This window comes from Dromiciops gliroides, chromosome 1 (assembly GCF_019393635.1).
Source record: "Dromiciops gliroides isolate mDroGli1 chromosome 1, mDroGli1.pri, whole genome shotgun sequence".
In the NCBI taxonomy this organism is placed as follows: Eukaryota; Metazoa; Chordata; class Mammalia; order Microbiotheria; family Microbiotheriidae; genus Dromiciops; species Dromiciops gliroides.
Window position 1 is genome coordinate 58,044,313 of NC_057861.1, and position 18,948 is coordinate 58,063,260.

General features: G+C 41.4%; 2 protein-coding genes across 17 annotated transcripts in view; one reads left to right on the top strand and one right to left on the bottom strand.

Moving 5' to 3' along the window:
* Positions 1-11,168, bottom strand: part of MYO9B (myosin IXB) — a 133,982-nt gene extending 122,814 nt beyond the window's left edge. For all 12 annotated transcript variants that reach the window (XM_043982486.1, XM_043982454.1, XM_043982439.1 and 9 more), the window contains exon 1: positions 11,044-11,168. The gene's annotated coding sequence lies outside the window, so the exon portion shown is untranslated. The remainder of the gene's footprint in view (positions 1-11,043) is intronic.
* Positions 11,169-11,319: 151 nt separating this feature from the next.
* Positions 11,320-18,948, top strand: part of HAUS8 (HAUS augmin like complex subunit 8) — a 29,638-nt gene continuing 22,009 nt past the window's right edge. Inside the window, exons 1-2 of one of the 5 annotated variants that reach the window (XM_043975533.1) lie at positions 11,320-11,688; positions 12,546-12,613. In XM_043975533.1, coding sequence (XP_043831468.1) covers positions 11,574-11,688; positions 12,546-12,613 — 183 coding nt within the window. In that variant the 5' untranslated portion in view covers positions 11,320-11,573. The remainder of the gene's footprint in view (positions 11,689-12,545; positions 12,614-18,948) is intronic. The other 4 variants (XM_043975530.1, XM_043975532.1, XM_043975534.1 and 1 more) reach the window with 4 other exon arrangements.

Below are 18,948 nucleotides of genomic sequence, written 5' to 3' on the forward strand. Positions count from 1 at the left end.
ATGCAAGTCCTTCCAGGTTTCTCTGAAATCCGCCTGCTCATGGTTTCTTACAGCACAATAGTATTCCATTACATTCATATACCACAACTTGTTCAGCCATTTTCCAATTGATGGGCATCCCCTCAATTTCCAATTTCTTGCCACCACAAAAAGAGCAGCTATAAATATTTTTATACATGTAAGTCCTTTCCCCCTTTCCATGATTTCCCTGGGAAAAAGACCTAATAGTGGTATTGCTGGGTCAAAGAGTATGCACAGATTTGCTCGATTATTGTCACATAACTAATATGTCTGAGAGAGAAGACTGGGTCACAAGTTTCTACTGACTCTAAGACCATTTTCTCTAGACCTCACCAATCCTCTGTGAACTTGGGCAAATTACTTAATTGTCTGGGACTCAGTTTTCTCATCTGTAAAACGAGAAGTCTGGACTAGATGGCTTTTCTGGTCCTTTCCTTGCATATCAATGGTTCTGTGGACTCCTAAGAGTGACACCAATAAAATGAATTGCAACCATGTCACCTATATATTATTCTTCTGAATTTTTTTCAATTCAAAGACAAAAAAGAACCATTGCTCTTATTTTCTAAAGAAATACATGTATTTAAAACTAAATCTGAAGATAGAACAAAATGAAATCCATTTCTTATCATCTTAGCTTACAGGGACCTCTCTCGTGTTCTTTGCAGTCACAGGCCTTTTTCATTAGGTCTCTTTCTAACCAAGCCAGTGTTTTGGAAATCAACCAAAAAGTGATCATTTGCCTGGCCCCAAATCTCTGTCACATGTGGACATAATACAGCAGTACTATGAGAACCCCAAACTTGCTCAGAATTAAGGCAACAGCACCCCAACACCTACATCTGATTTTTAAAGAAAGTACCCTAAAAGGGTCTAGTTGTCAAAAGGAAAAACGAGTGAAGGGCTGGGGGCTGGGGGAAGAGAAGAAAAGTAAGCTTCTGCACAAATCTGAGAAAGTGCCACTTAGTAACTTAAGTCTAATTAGCAATATACACGACAGCTAAGACACAAGTAATGTGATATAGAAATGCCAAAGAGCAATAGCAGTTAAGTGCTGGAGAGGAAGTTAATCTAAATTTGGGAATAAAATAGACATTTCACTTTAGTGAAGTAATGAACTTTAAAAAAACCTATTTGCTGAGCTGTTAAAAACAGGATGCGAACCCCAACTTTTTCTAATTTTCATTCTTCTCTCCCTTTCCTTACAATATCTATTTGAATCACATTAACAGGAAGCCAAGCAAGTCACCCAAACCGATAGGCTCAGTCTACCAAGAAAGGACTATTGAAAGTTGATCTGTTGTTCATGCTTCACTAAGTGGAAGGCCAGTTATGAGTACTTAGCATATTGTATAACTCCCTAATCAATTACAGACCACTGAGAAAGACTTGTCTGTGGAAAAGCAAAATTATCCTCTTTACGATATCCTTGGAGAAAAGTCCAGTCATCTCATAATTCAGGATAAAAATATAAGTCCCTGTTTCTATAGAAAGAGAAAACTTTTGGGAGGTAACTGACCTGAATTTTATAAATAGCTGATCATTTGAACATAAACATAAAACCTGGAAGTAGGGAATAATAGTTTAACAGACAAAATTTGGTAAACAAAAACTTCAATTAATATATGTTCCCAAAGCTTAGTAAAAGCTTATAAAACTGAGAATCAGCACTATATATACTGGTTTGGAGAACTATTGTGATTTACTGGAAAATCAGTCAAATGGTACCCCAATCAGTGCAGAGTAGCTATTTGGTTTATATAAGACCATAATTGGAAGCCACATGTTTATCCAATGAAATCATACTAATTCTAAAAAGAGAAGTCTAGGGCTGCAACAAACTCTTTAAGGAAGAACAGTTTATATTTAAGCTTATTCCTATTTTCATGCAAATTTCCTCTCATTTATGTGGTCAAAAATTCAAAACTGTGGCAATATAGAGGACATCTCTTTTGCAAAATAATAAGCTTGGACTATATAGTCTCTAAAGTAGCTTCAGTTCCAAAATTCTATGATTAAAGATACCAGTATAAGTGGGTCACAGCTGGAACAGAAAATAAGTTGTAATCCATACAAAAATTTTGCCCCTCGTATACCCGAAAATATTGTCCATTAATAGAAATGGTAGGAGAAGGATTATACTAGAACTTTTAAGACCTCTTCATAGGATAAGTGAGAATGGCAAAAGTGGTGGTTCTTACCTAACCTAAGAATTTACACACCATATGAAAAAGATTTTTCTAAGCCGCAGTGGCCACCTAGGCCAACCCATATGCAAAAGGAATCTCCAATAGCATAACCAGTAAGTGGTCATCCTGCTTCTGCTTGAAGGCCTACGAGAAGAGGGAATAGTCCAAATGTCAAGGCAGCCCATTTCCCTCTTGGCTGGATCTCTTAATATAAACTGAAGATTCTACCTACACAACGTACCTTCTACTTGTGCTTTATTAAAATCTCAATCCACACTTTTCATGGGAAATACCTCACATTTCCCCACGTCCATAGGGTTTGCTACACAAAATCACAGAGTATGACATTTGGAAAGGATTTCCCAGCCGACTGACACAAGAAAGGAATCTTCATCATAAGTTAGCCACCCAAACTTTTCCTTGAGAAAACACCTTAGACTTTTTGGCCTCCGTGCCGGCACATAAACATTTAATAAATGTTGTTGATGGACTGAGGCCATTCCCATTTAGAATGCCCTAACCATATTCTCCCCACAATTCAAGACCCTCGGCCTTCTTTTTCCCCTCCTCCTTCTCCTCCTCATGCTCACAATATCTCAACCACAGCAACTGCAAGTCCTCTGAATTCTTTCTGTAACAATTGTCTCTATCAAACTCGAATACAAAAAGGGGCCATTAGACTGTACATAAGAATACCTGTGGGTCATATGTTGAATTTTCCTGGCACACAGTAGGTGCTTAAGACATACTTATTCCATTCCTCTTCCCTTCAAAAATATTTTGTTGATAAAATAATCTTTAGTTTAAGAACTGAGGAAAAAACATGAAAACTATGCTTTGTAACTGTTCCTTTGCAGGGAACCAAAGATGTGAACCTTGTTATCTATCACATTCAGTACCAAAGGCTTTGCTGGCTTTGCTCTGATTTTAAAGACAACACTTCCCATTGGCTGGTCTGGGTGGTTCTGAGACAAGTTCTTTGCTCTGTCTTGCAATCCTCAAACCAGGACAGAAGGGAGTGAGGATACTGATGAGGTGGGAGTACCAAAGAGGTTTCCTGGGAGCATGAACATGGTGGAGTTCAGTCCAAGGAGGGCAGCTGGGGGGTGGGGGGGAACACCTGATGGATGTGCCCCATGATCATGCTCCCAGGAAACCTCATCAAAAGTTGAATATTAGGGGCAACTAGGTGGCACAGTGGATAAAGCACTGGCTCTGGATTCAGGAGGACCTGAGTTCAAATCCGGCCTCAGACACTTGACACTGACTAGCTGTGTGACCCTGGGCAAGTCACTTAACCCTCATCGCCCCTCAAAAAAAAAAAGGTTGAATAATAATAATGATAACATTTCTGATATTCTGGCATCCCATAGTAATGATGTTTTACAAATTTATTTATAAAGAAAGTTGCTACTATGAAGAGAGCAATGGAAGTGCATTGTTGAACTTGGATTTGTTCTTGTAATAGCAATAATCCCTTGCTTTAAAACATGCTAGATTACTTTAAAAAAGGGATAAAATTATTCTTAATATAGTAATGGGAGAAAACTCAAGCAAAAGTCTGTTAAATTTTTTATTTAACAATGGGTACACTGGTAGGTACAAATGACTCTTTAGAAGAGGACTGATAATTCAGATAAAGGACAGTAGGGGATTTTCCAATAGGTTCAAAAGCCTACCATACCAAACAGCTTAATAATAATAGCTACTTACTGATATAGCACCTACTATGTGCCATGCATTGTGCTAAGCACTTTATAATTATTTAGCTCACTTGATCCTCACAATAACCCTGTAAGGTAAGTGCTGCTATTATTCCCATTTTATGGATGAGGAAACTGAGGCAAAGTGAGGTTAAGTGACTTACCCAGGGTCTCACAATTAATAAGTTTCTGAGGCCAATTTGAACTAAGGTATCCTTAACTCCAGGCCTGGCATTCTAACTACCACACTAACTAGCTGCCCCTAAACTTTCCTTTTACATACAAATTAAAGCTTACTAATTGTGTCAGGCTACTTAAGGGATCATTTAAAAAACTTTGACTGATTATAACATCCAACATATTAGTATATTAGTGTGTACAAGGTCTAGAAGAGTATAGTGAAGAAAAGTGCTAGATTTGATGTCTGAGGCTTGTAATCAAACTCTCTGAGACTGTGTACACATCATGTAAACTCTCTAGGTCTCAGTGTCCTTACTCATCTGTAAAAGAAGGAGGTGGAGCTAGAGGATATTTAAAGGTCCCCTGAGTTAAAAACGATGATTCTTTGCCTAGAAGACAAATGCAGCCTCCATGAAGAGCTCTCTTAAAATTCACCCTCCACGCTGCCAGATGAGTTTTCCTTATACACAGCTTTCACAATATTGATCCACTAAATGTTTTACAGGGGCTCCATACTGCTCCCCATCAAAATGTCTCAGCTTGGCCTCAACCTTTCCTTAGCTATTGGTGCCATCCCAAATACCTTTATAGGAGTTCAAGTCTTCCTTAAAAAACAAACTTCACTAGACCATACTATTCCTTCAGACCTGTGCCTCTGCCTGCCTGCCCTACTTTGCCTGGAACCCTTGATCATAACTCTCCCTTGTAACAATATGTAATAAAGCAAAGCAAACTGTCACAAGGGTAATGTCTGAAAACGTATGCCTCATTCCACATCTCCAGTCCACCACCTCTCTCCTAAGAGGCAAGAGAGGCATGCTTCACCCTGAATCATCATAACTCACTATGGGTCACAGAACTGATCAGAATTCTGAAGTCTTTCATTGTTTATCTTTACATTATTCTAGTCATTGTGCTCATTTTCTACTGGTTCTTACTTCTCTCTGCATCAGTTTTTATAGTCTTCCCAAATTTCCCCTATACATTACCTTTCATACTTTTTTCTCCAATGACAATCGAATTTAAACCCTCACTGCTCCCCCACACTATTACAATAGCCACCTAATTGGTCTCTCTGCCTCCAGATTCTCTTTACTCTCTCCAATTTACACTCACCATAACTGCCAAAGTAATATTCTTAAACACATGTCTTATCATGTTACCATCCTGTTTAATCAGTCCAAGTGTATCCCTGTTACCTGTTGAGAATAAAATACAAACTCCTTTGTATGATATTTAAATTTGTTCAGAACCTACCTTTGTTGTCTGGCCTATCTTTCCAGCCTTATTACACATGACTCGTCTTTAAACATTCTATGCCCCAGTCAACCTGGTCTACCTGCTGTCCACATGCAACATTTTCTTCCTCTTGTGCTTTTGCTGCCATAGAGCTGTCCCCTGGCTAGAAGTGCAATTCCTCCTCATTTCTAAATCTCAGAATTCCTAGCACCTTTTAAAAATAGGGGTCAAGTGACACGACCTATCGGAAGCCTTTTCTGATACTCCCCGTAACTGCCACCCACATTAGCTTGTATCTATTAAGTCCTCCCTGCTACACAGGGTGACCCTCAGAAACTCTGTTCTGAGTTCTCTTCTCTTCACCCTTTTATTATTTTGCTCGGTCATTTCATCAGCTCCCATGGATTCAATTGTTTCTATGCAGATAATTCTCAGATCTTTTTTTTTTTTTTTTTTTTGCTGGGCAATGGGGGTTAAGTGACTTGCCCAGGGTCACACAGCTAGTAAGTCAAGTGTCTGAGGCCGGATTTGAACTCAGGTACTCCTGAATCCAAAGCCGGCTCTTTATCCACTGCGCCACCTAGCCGCCCCCCTCAGATCTACTTTTACAGCCCTAACTTCTCTTGACTTCTAGCCTCAAATCTCCACTGTCTATGGGGCATCTCAAATTGGATGTCCCATAGATATCAAAATGTTCACAACTGACCTCATTATCTTTGCCACAAAACTCCTGCACTTCCTAATTTTCCACCATCTTCCCTGACACCCAGGCTTGAAAGCAAGGTGGCATTCTTGACTCTCTTATCTCCATACCCCTCTCCCACCCAATCAGTGATTAAGTCCTGTCTATTCTACCTTCACAATCTCTCTCATACATAACCCCTTCTCTCTGACACTGCCACAACCTTGGTAATGGTCTGAATCACCTCATACCTGGACCACTGCACTAGCCTGCTGGTTGATCTCCTCTAACAAGTCTCTTCCCACCCCAGGCCATCTTACATTCAGCTGTCAATAGATCTTCCTTAAGCACAGTTGTGACCATATCACCTTCCTGGTTTGGCTTTAAAGCCCTTTATAACCCTGCCCCCTCCTACCTTTCCAGTCTTCTTATACCTTAGTCCCCTCTGTCATCCGTGATCCAGTGACACTGGCCCCCTTAGCTGTTCCTATCACAAGACACTCCATCTACAAACTCCACATGTTGTTACTGGCTGTCCCCCATGCCTGGAATTCTCTTACTCCCCATCCTTAAAGTCTCAGCTAAAATCTGACTTTTTACAGGAACCCTTTTCCCAACCTCTCTTAACTCTGGTACCTTCTCTCTGTTGACTATCTCCAATTTATCCTATATATATAGCTTATTTACATAGTTTGCATATTGTCTCTTCCAATAGACTGTGAGTTTTTTGAAAGCAGGGGTTTTTTGCCTTTCTTTTTGTCTCCAGTGCTTATCAAAGTGCCCCAGCACATAGCTGGTAAGATGAATAAATGCTTGTTGTCTTATCTACTTAAATGTATACATATGGGTTTTCCCAATAGAATACAAGTTTCCTGGCAGAGGGGCTGTTTCATTTTTTCTCTTTATGCAGCAACTAGCATAATATCTGGTCCAGAGAAGGTAGGCTTCACTGATGACCTCTCTTTGAATTTGTCATCTCTGTAATTCTAGCAATAATAGTTGACTACTTTTATATACCACAATCGGTTCATCATTGCTAATCTTAAACAGCCAAAATTCTTTGTATTGGATTATGGAATTTTAGAGCTAGGCCCTTAGAGACCATTTATTTTATAACCTCTTCATTTTAAAACTGCAGATGAGGAAACTGATAAAACCTAAGCAATGGTAAAAAGTGGTAAGAACCAGAGGTTTGCATCCTCAGAAACTTTTTGTTTAATAATAGTTTCAGAAATCAAGCTGAGAAGTGTTGTTTCTTCTCTTCAAATTCTTTTGTAACCTAAAGATTTCACATATAAAATAGTTTTTAATATGTAAAAAAAAAAAGCATGCCTAATGAAATATGTGAATTTGCCACACTTAGAAACCAGGCCTAAAGCTCTTGCTATAATATGGAAAGTCCACTGCAGATTTTTAAGTACAAAATGTCAAAAAGAGCCTACATGTCAATATTTTAAATTTGTTTTTAAAATCTAAAAATGTTTTATACAATCCCACGTAAAAGTCATAAATTAAATGACTAATTATTAGTAAACAAATCATTCTTGTAAACTTCCTTTAAAATATAGAAACAATTACTGTCTAGTTTTAAATTCTATGATCCCATAAGCCAGAAAAAAAAAAATCAAGCTGGGCAGAGAGTTGGGATATAACTGAGTCATAAGCTAATTTATTAACACGTCATATTAACCAATAGGTCTAGTCCTTGAATCACTGTTTATCATAAAGCTCTGTCTGAATAGTCTCAAGTAGGATATGAGTAAAACACCAAATTCATCAGTTACTTTTTTTTTTTAAATACGTCTAAACTACTTAGGTCATTTACATGCCAAAATAAAAATAGGCAAGGAAATAAGATGCCTTCAATTATGGTTCAAAGCTGTTTCTGGAAAGCTGAGGGCTGCCTCATTTGAGTGACACACATTACAACCAAGTAAGGCCCCAGACAAAGCTCTTTGTTAAATCAGTTCGCATTCTCAGACAGAAGAGTAGGGCTTTTCTTGGTCTGGCTAAGAAGCTGACTGTAGAAGCACAATCAATGTTCATCACTGTGAGAAAGGGCTGCCTGGTACAGACAGGTTTGAAAATATTTGCACACAAGAGTATCACTGCCTTTATAAAGATGAAAAGAAATGGGGAGGGGGACCAAACTTGTTTTAATCATAGGATCACAGATCAAGAGAGGTAAAAGCGACCTCAGACACCTCTTGTTTATAAGGTGAAAAACTTAGAATGTTTTGTTTTTGAGCATCAGGGTAACATACAATTATTGATCCTTAATGAAAAAAAGAGTTAAGAAATGAGAAGCAGGGCCAAGAAGTTGGAAGAATAAAATAAAACATATAAAACAAAGGACTGGAGTACTCTTGAATATTTGGAGACAAAATATAAATGTAACAATTAATCTTTACCTAAAAAAAAACCCCATACAATATAATGTAAAGCGTGATAGTGATTTTCAATACCAAGTCTTTTAGAGGAAAAAAATTGAAGAACTCCTCATTTTAGAGGGAAGGAAAATGACTGAACTCAACATACTTTCAAAGTAGTTTCATAAGATATCTAAATCAGTTTTAAAACAAAGAATTAAAATGCTATCACTTAAAATTTCATCAAATTTTTAAAATGCGGTTTTTGCATCTGCTTTCCAAATTAGCTGTATTAATTTTCTCCATTGTTTGCACTTTATTTGCATTTAAAAGTCAGTATTACTTAAGACAGCTCCCTAATAATGATCAAATATATATTCCTACTTGACATTTAAAACTCTTCACAGCACGGTCCCTTCCTACCTTTCTAGTCTTTTTACTCTCTGACACATACTCTTCCATACCTATTGTTCTGCCACTCCATTTCCCCTCTCTGTGCCTAGCTGATCCTTAGATCTGGTACATACTCCCTTATCATCTCTACCTGCTGAAATTTCTGTTTTCCTTCAAGACTCCGTTTCCCTCAAAAAAACCACCTTCTCCTGTACCTTGACAAACTCTTCTTTTCTCTAGGTTAAAAATCTTCTTATGTCATGGTCTCTAGTCCTCTCATCATCCTGGTTGTCTTCTTTATCAATTTTGATCTTAAAATGTGGCCTGAATAAATAACTGAATAAAATACTCCAGATGTGGCCTGACCAGAACAGAGAAGAACTGGTCTACCACCTCCCCAGGCCTGGACACTATGCAGTCCAAATTATTCTTTTTTGGCTGCCCTGCCACACTGTTGACTCAAATGGAGTATGCAGCCTACAAAAACTCCCAGATTTGTTTTTTCACAACTTACATCTAGCCATGACTTCCTTATATTAGACTTGTGAAGCTGCTTTTTTTAAGAGTAGAATTTTGTTTATCTTTATTAGACATTGGTCCATTGTTCCGGGCTGTTGAGATTTTTTTAAAGCTCTTGGTTAATTATACAAAGTTTTATTTTAAAATTGCCATGGACACATATCAATTTCCCCACTGAGAGCAGCAGTTCGTTGCATGACAATGATGAGCAAGAAAAACAGTCTAGCTATAACCGGAAAGCACATCTAGCAGTTAAGTAGAGTCAATTCCTTTTTTTTTTTTTTTACTCAAACTGTGACAGAGCATATTGGAGCTACTCTGGTACAATTTCTAAGGCACCTGTATTTGCAACACTTTCGGTCATTACTTAGAAACAAAGCTGAGATATACAATCCAATCCTTTACTCAGTAGGCATATTTACTGAGAGCATCCTGGATTAATAAAAGGCTAGGAGTGAATGGAAAGTGTCTGCCAATTGTGCTTCAGTATAGGTTGAAGATGACTGACCTCATCCAGGCTTGGGAGGTTGCCTGAATGACAGATTTCCTGTGACTCGAGGCCACTGGCTTTCAGACATCTACCACCTTCCACTCCATTCACCAGACTATCATTTGTAAAACAAGTTTCCAGCAAGAACAGGATCCCAGATGCCCACCGGATAGCGTTTTGTTCCCCCCAGGCCCAGGTGAACACACCCTGGCAAAAAACGAAGGTCCCTACACCCCCAGCACTGGACACTTTGATTTGTGGCCTGGAGCAATCAATCAGAAAGCAGTTATTTATCTCCAACTATGTATATCAGGCATAGCGCTACTTTGGGGAAACAAAGACATACACCACAGTCCCTGACATATCTCCCGAAATTCTGAGTGTCATTTTCTTAACTCCATCTTCTTCACGTACACTTTTTCCCCAACTGCACCCCAAGTGAGCCTTGGGGGGGGGGGAGGAAGTAATTTCTCTTTGAAGTTCCCCCAGTTCCTTTCTACATTTCCCTGAAAAACTCCCCCGTTCCCCCTTTTTTACCTCTCATCCCCATCTCTTCAAAAGTCTCCCCTTCTCCTCAAGAGGCCCCCACTCATAGCCACCCCCAGCTCATTTCCTTCTTAGGACTTCTCTATCCCCTCCTCGGCTCCCTCTCAGGGAATCCCCCTACCCTCCTCTTCTTCATTCCGGCCCCCACCTCGTCACCTCTCAGAGATCCCCCTTCTTCTCCTCACTCCCCATCCCCTGATCCTTTCCCTTCGGGCTCCCCTTCCCCTCCCCCACCTGCTCAGCACTCCCCCCCATCCCACCCACCCCTCCTCACTCTCCCATTTTCCCCCTTCCCCATTCCCTCTCCCTCCTCATCCCACCCACCCCCTCCTCTGCTCCTTCCTCAGCACCCCCCCCATCCCGCCTGCCCCTTCTCCCTCCCTTTCCCATTCTCCCCCTTCCCCACTCCTTCATCCTTACCGCCCCCTCCTCTCCTCGGCACCCCCCATCCTGCCTGCCCCTCCTCACTCTCCCCTTTTGCTAGTGCCCCCTCCCAGCTGTGCTCCCATCCCGCCCGCCTCGCCTCACTCTCTCTCCCTCCTCACCCTCGCCGCCCCTCTCATCCTCAGCACTCGGCCCGGGCCTCAGGCTCCCTCCCGCGGCTCCTTCGGGGCGCTCGGCCCGCTCGGCCCCGCGCGCCGCCGCCCCCGCCCCCGCAGCCCCGGCCCCTCTCCCGGATCCGGGAGCTGCGCCTTGTCACCGGCAGACTCACCTCAGCGGCGGCCGAACCGGAGCGGGACGTGAGTAGCAGCGGCAGCAGCAGCAGCGGCGGCGGCAGAGGGAGCCTGTCCCCCCGCCATCTCCTGGACCGCCCGCCCGCCCCCCAGAGGCTCGGGCTCCTCCCGGCCGCTCGACTCGCAGCCCCCACTCAGCGACTCGCTTCCGGGTTCCGGGGGAGGGGGGAGAGTGAGAGCAATGGGGGGAGGGGGAGGGGCGGAGCACTTTGGGGGTGGGGGAGGGAGAGCGCCGGAGGGAAGGAAAGGGAAGGAAGTACCGCCCGCGGGCGTGGCCTAGAGGCCTGGGGACGCTGCGACCCACCTAGGGGCGAGACCAACTCTGAAAGTAGAGGGAGAATTACCCTCAAGGGCAAAAATGAGCCCTTCCAGGACCAGCCGAATCTCTGTTACGGACCCATTCTGAGCTTTTTAATAGAGATTTCTGTCCAACTCTACTGGTCTAGTATCTCCGCAAAAAGACTTGACTTCGTACTCTGGGGGAATTCCTGGTTCCACCTTTCTGGGAATGGTATCGCCCACGCCTGGGGGCGGGGCTGAGGCGCTCCCCCGGCTCCACTCAGCTCCCCGACTGTTCAACGGAGACGCGGGAAAATGGCGGAGTCCCGTTCCAGGCCTTTGGGGTGAGTGGGTGACTGACTGACTGACTGACAGACTTACTGATCGACCTAGTGAGGAAGAGTCGGCCACCGCGTGGTGGAGGGGACTTTTCTGTGGGCCGAGGGGGAAGCGTGTAGGGCGAGGCTGGAGGTGGGCCCACGGAGGGCCTCCCCGCTCCTGCCTCTTCTCTCCTCGGAAACCCCGAATCTCGCGTCCTCCGGGACCCGGCCCTGAGCCCCTAGACCCCCAACGGAGCCCGTTTCCCCGACGCTATTGCACTAGACGGCAGGCCGGGGGTTTGCATCCCGGCTTACTGGCAGCCCAGGCAGGCCTGGCCAACGCCCTCCTTTTCTCCAGGCCTCAGTTTACCCCTCTGTAAAGGGAGTGGCAGGCATGACGTAGTGGACGGAGTGCGGGACTGGAAGAACCCTGGAATACCCGGGTTCGGATCCCACCTGACACGTGTTAATAATAGTGATTGCTTTGTTTATGTATGTAGCGCTTTAAGGTTTGGGAAGAGGTTTCTAAATATTCTTTTAACCTCACAACAACCCCGGGAAGTGGGTCCTATTATCATCCCTATTTTGCAGAGGAGGAAACAAAGGGTCAGAGAGGTACCCAAGGTCACAAAGCTACTAAATATCTGAGGTCAGATTTGAACCCAGGTCATTTCTTGCACAGCCACGTTTGACTGCCCCAGTTTGCTAGCAGTGGCACCCTAGGTAAGTCACTTAACTTCCATGAGCTTCATTTAGCTTATTTGTAAAATAAGTCTCAGCCCCTCTCTGGTTTTAAATCTGCAGTCAATGACACTGTCATCTTTGAGATTACTTCCACTTATAAGTCCATTGAAACCAACGCTATGTTTGTGCTGTTTTAGGAGGTCCTTCGTGGAAGCGGGACCTAGTACTTCTGGGAACCCCAAGGCTAAAGGGAAAAGAGTACCAGGTGAGCCAGAAAGGGCAGGGTGGTCCAGTGGGATGAGCTGTGGACTTGGAAGTCATGAGGTATGGGCGTTGACATTGGTAGGGATAAGGGTAACCTTGGGCAAGTCACTTTCCCTCCTTTGGAATTCAGTAGCTGTTAAAAAAAAAATAATGGAAATAATGCTTGTGCTACCTACCTCCCCCCCCCCCCCCCCCCCCCCCCAGGATTGTGAAGAAAGTGCTTGTTTTGGAGCCTGAGGACCTGGGCTAGAAACCTGTTTACTGCTGCTTGTATAATCTTCAGCCTGTCATTTAATTACTCTGAGCCTCTGTTTCCTAATCTTCACTTAACTGTATTAGATGATTTATAAAAAGCCTTTGCTGCTTTAAACCTTATGATCTTATGACTTCAAAGCCTGAGGTAGTTGTGAGCTATTATTGGATTTTGTGTTCTAAGGGCCCTTGCAGAAGATAACCTCAGTTATATGATCCTTTGTAAATCTTAAAGAATCACAAAATCTGAAACTGAAGGGACTTCAGAATCTCTATCTAATGAAGGATCCCTTCCATAATGGCAATAACAAGGGTATTCAGCACTTTGCTTGAACACCTTCAGTATGGAAGAGTGTATTACTTTCCATTCCACCACGGAGAAGTTTGATTTTAGGTCAATCCTAAATCTGACTTTTCAACTTCACCCTTTTTTTTTAACCTGTTCTGTTTTCTGGGGCCAAGCAGGACAGCTAATTTCTCTTCCACATGGCAAGTCTTCAAATACTCATTACAACTGTTATGCCCCCTTAAATTTTCTTTTCTACAGGTTAAACATCTCAGTTCTTTTCCCTGTTCCTCATTTGATATGATTGTAATACTGATATCTAGTTGATCTTGTTAGACTGTTCCTTCTCAGTCTGTTTTGCTGGTTCTTTCATGTCAAGCCCACTAACCATGAATGTCCCCCAAGGTTCTGTCTTGGGTTCTTTTTTCCTCTTCATTTTATACTCGAGGTTTATAGTTTTTCTTTTTCTTTAGAATTTTCCCCCACCTTACATGTAAAACCAAATTGTAACATCAATTTTTAAAACTGTGTTCCAAATTTTCTTCCTTCTTCCCTATCCCTCTTAAGAACTCAAGCAATTCAATATAAGTTATACATGTGCAGTCATGCAAAACATAGCAGACATAAAAACTTTAGAAAAAGGAACTAACAAGAACAACAAAATGTACTTCCATCCGTACTCAGATATCATCATTTATTTCTCTGTAGATGGATTGTGCTTTTCATAAGTCCTTCAGAGTTGTCTTGGATCATTGCATTGCTGAAAGTAACTAAGTCTTTTGCAGCAGATCATCTTACAATATTGCTGTTACTTTGTATTCAGTACATTTCACTTTGCATCAGCTCATGTAAGTTTTTCCAGGTTTTTCTGATAACATCCTGCTCATCTTTTTTTTTTTAATAGTAAACTACATTTACATAGTATATTAAAGGGAGATTTCCTTACAAAACACCCATGAGGTTGATTATTGCAACAACAATAATAGCTAACATTTATATAGTACCTTTTACCTGACTGAGAATTTTTTTCACAATAGCCCAGCAAAATACTATCATCATTCTCATCCTCATCTTACATTGCTCTTTCCTCTGCTTCAAATTTTCCCCCCAGTAACTATTGTTAACTGTGTTTCTCTCCATCCTATTCACTCCCCATGATATTTATTCTATTTTCTATCTCTTTTTACCCTTTCCCTCCTGAAAAGTGTTTTGCTTCTGACTGCCCCTCCTCCAATCTGCCCTCCCTTTCTTCACCCCTCCCTACTCTCCTCCCACTTCCCCTGAAGAGCAAATTATATTATTGTACCCACTTGAATGTGTATGCCATTCCCTTTTTGAGCCAATTCTGATGAGAGTAAGGCTCACTCACTCCCCTGCTCCTCCCCCATCTTCCCCTCAACTCCATAAGCTTTTTCTTGCTTTTTTTATGTGAGATACTTTACCCTGTTCCACCTCTCCCTTTCTCCCAGTGCAATCCTCTCACCCCTTAGGTTTATTTTAAAGCTGTCATCATAGGGCAGCTAGGTGACACAGTGGACAAAACACCTTCCCTAGACCCAGGAGGACACGAGTCCAAATCTGGCCTCAGACACAAGACACTCACCAGCTGCTCAACCCTGGTCATGCTGCCCCACAAAAAACCCCAAAAAACCAAAAAAAACAACGATAAATAAAAAATAAATGCTTTATAGATATCATCCTTTCACAATCAATTCCCACTTGTGCCCTGTCTAAATTTATTCCTTTTAGCTTCCCTAATATTGAGAAAGTTCTTATGAGTTAGAAGTATCATCTTTCCATGTAGGAACATAAACACTTTAACTTTTTAACATCCCTCATGATTTCTTTTTCCTGTTTACCTTTTTATGCTTCTCTAGGGTCTTGTATTTGAATTTTCTATTTATTTCAGGTCTTTTCCTTACAAATGCCTGAAAGTCCTCTTCTTCATTAAAGTCCCATTTTTTCCCCTTGAAAGATTATAATCAGTTTTGCTGGGTAGGTGATTTTTAGTTGTAATCCTAATTCCTTTGCCCTACAGAATATCATATTCCATGCCCTCAGATGCTTTAATGTAGAAACTGCCAGATCTTGTGTTATCCTGACTGTAGCTCCACAGTACTTGAATTGTTTCTTTCTGACTGCTTCCAATAGTTTCTCCTTGACCTGGGATCTCTGGAATTTGGTTAGAATATTTCTAGAAGTTTTCATTTGGGGATCTCTTTCAGGAGGTGATTGATGGATTCTTTCAATTTTTATTTTACCTTTTGCTTCTAGAATATCAAGGCAATTTTTCCTGACAGTCTCTTGGGAGATGATGTCTAAACTCTTATTTTGATCATGGCTTTCAGGTAGTCCAATAATTTTCAAATTATCTCTCCTGGATCTATTTTCCAGGTCAGCTGTTTTTCCAAGGAGATATTTCACATTGCCCTCTATTTTTTCATTTATTTTGATTTGTTTTACTGTGTCTTGATTTCTCATAAAGTCATTAGCTTCTGTTTGTTCAATCCTAATTCTTAAGCAATTATTTTCTTAAGAGAGCTTTTCCATTTGGCTTTTCAAGCTGTTGACTTTTTTCATGACTTTCATGCATTATTCTAATTTCTCTTTCCATTTTTTCCTCTACCTTTCTTACTTTTTCCTCTACCTCTCTTTATCTTCAAAGTCCTTTTTGAGTACTTCTATGGCCTGAGACTAATTTCATATTTTTCTTGGAAGCTTTGGATATAGGAGCTTTGACTTTGTTATCTTCTTCTGAGGGTGTATTTTGATCTTCCTTGTCACCGAAGAAACTTTCTGTGGTCTGCATCTTTTTCTGTCTCTTCATTTTGCTAGCCTATTTCTTGATTTTTAACTCCTTCTTAAAGCGGGGCACTGCTTCCAGGGCACATTGTCTCAAGCTTCAGGAGATCCCAAGTGGTACAGTTTAAGGAGAGGCACGTTCTGCATTCACCTGGTCTGTAAATAACCCTAGACCTACTTGCTCTTTAACCCGGAAGCAAAATTTGGTTTCAATGTGGTTGCAAGCTCTAATGAGTCTGCACCATTCCCCTACCTGGGTCCACCACTGAAGAATGTTTACTGGTTCCCAGCATGAGCAAAACAATCGAGTGCCACCTCAGCATAGACCCCTGTAATCTCCCCCCAGACAACTGCTCAGCCCTCTCACTAGACTGTGAGCTTAGTTCCAGAAGAGCTGATTCAGAGGCTCGGGGGTGGGGGCGTGGGGGGTGTCTCTTTCTCTGGTGTGGCCTGGGACTGAATCTGCATGAGGGGCAGTGGGGCTGTGTTTCACTCTCATCCTAATACAATAGACCTTTCCTGCCGACTTTCTAAGCTATTTTTGGCTGTAAAATCATCTCACGCTGTCTTTTTGTGGATTCTGCTGCTCCAGGAACTCTCTTATGGCATTATTTGGAGGTTTTTGGAGAGATCATTTGGGGAGCTCTGAGAGGTTGCTGCCTTTCCTCCTCCATCTTGGCTCCACCCCCCCCATAGTTCTTGTGTCATGGACCCTTTCCACAGTCTAGCGAAGCCTATGGTCTCCTTATGAATAATGTTTTAATTAAAAAAAATTTTTTTTTAATTAAAAAAAAATTTTTTTGTGAGATAATTGGGGTTAAGTGACTTGCCCAGGGTCACATAGCCAGTAAGTGTCAAATGTCTGAGGCTGGATTTGAACTCAGGTCTTCCTGAATCCAGGGCTGGTGCTCTATCCATTGCTCCACCTAGCTGCCCCGAATAATGTTTTTAAATGCATAAAATAAAATACACAGGATTACAAAGGATTAAATTAACTACAACTAAATTAAAATATAGTTATAAAGGTCATGGACCCTCAGTTAAGTACCTTCGCTCTATGCTATCTTGTTTGGTGTTCTCATTAGCTGCCATGAATTCAATTATCTCTGCAGATGATTCCCAGATCTCCACCCCTGGTCTGGCTCCTGAGCTTCAGTGATGTATTATCAACTGCCTTTTGGACACCTTGAACCATAGGCATTTCAAACTCAACATGTCCAAAACAGAACTTGTTATCTTTTTCCCAAAAACCTTTCCTTTTCCCAAACTTGATTGCTACTGTCAAGGGCAGTGCCATCCTCTCAGTTGTTTAGGCCCACAAACACAATGTTATCCTTGATTCCTCAGTTGGACCCCATGTATCCAATATTTTAAGAAATCTTGTAATTTCTATGTTCACAACATTACTTGTATACATCCTTTTCTTTCCTTTGACACAGCCATAAATCTAATTGAGGCACTCATCCTTTCACTAACCTATTGCAATAACATTCTAACTGATCTTCAAGCCACCCCAGGCTCCAATTCATCTTTCACTTGGCTATCAAGATGATTTTTTTAAGTATAGGTCTGATCATGTCAACCTCCCTGCTAAGCAAGCTCTAGTCCCCATTACTTCTGGGATCATATATAAGTCCTTGGGCATTTAAAACCCCCTTCCTACCTTTCTAGTCTTCTTAAACCTGACTATCAGTGTGCGATCCAACTATCCTCACCTACGTGCCATTCATTACACAGAATACCCCATCTCTTGTCTCTTTGCTTTTGAGCTATCCCCCATGCCTGGAATGTTCTTCCTCTTCCTCTTCTTAATTTTCCTGGCTTCCTTCAAACTCAACTCAAATCTCTCTCTCTCTCTTTTTTTTTTTTGGTTTAAAAAATTTTATTTTTCCCCCTCAAATTACATGTAAAAACAAATTTTGACATCAGTTTTTTAAAAGTTCGTGTTCCAAATTCTCTTCCTCCCTCCCTCAAGAACTCAAGTAATTCAATATAAGTTATACATGAGTAGTCATGCAAAACATTTCCACATTAGCCAGGTTGTGAAAGAAAATAGACAAAAAAACCCTTCAGATAAAGGAACTAACAAAAAAATTATGCTTCAATCTTTATTCAGATACCATCAGTTCTTTCTCTGTAGATGGACTGTATTTTTCATAAGTCCTTCAGAGTTGTCTTGGATCGTTGCATTGCTGAAAATAACCAAATCATTCACAGCAGATCATCTTACAGTATTGCTGTTATTATGTATGCAGTACATTTCACTTTGCATCAGCTCATGTAGGTCTTTGCAGGCTTTTCTGTTAGCATCCTGCTCATCATTTTTTTAAATAGTAAACTACATTTATATATACTTTTAAGAGAGATTTCTTTACAATAAACCCATGAGGCTGATTATTGTAACAACAGTAATATCTAACATTTATCTAGCACCTCATACCTGACAAAGAATTTTCTTCACAATAGCCCAGCAAAGTACCTTACTTTTTGTCATCTTCAATCAGTTCTCACCTTCATCCAATCATCATCAATCCATTGTTCAATCATCATCATCTTGCATTGCTCTTGCCTCTGCTTCAAAATTTTTTTTCACAGTAACTATTGCTAACTGTATTTCCCTCCATCCTATTCCCTCCCCATGATATTTACTCTATCAAATCTCACTTTCTGCAGGAGACTTTTTCCCAGGCCCCCCATGTGCTAGCACCTTCCTTAGAACCTCAGATTATTTTCCATCTATTCTGTCTTTCATATAGCTCATTCTTTTTTTTTTTTTGGTGGGGCAATGAGGGTTAAGTGACTTGCCCAGGGTCACACAGCTAGCAAGTGTCAAGTGTCTGAGGCCAAATTTGAACTCAGGTACTCCTGAATCCAGGGCTGGTGCTTTATCCACTGCGCCACCTAACTGCCCTTCATATAGCTCATTCTTTACATGTTTTCTTCCCAGTTTGAATGTGACTTCCTTGAGGACAATAACTGGGTTGGCTTTTCTTTGT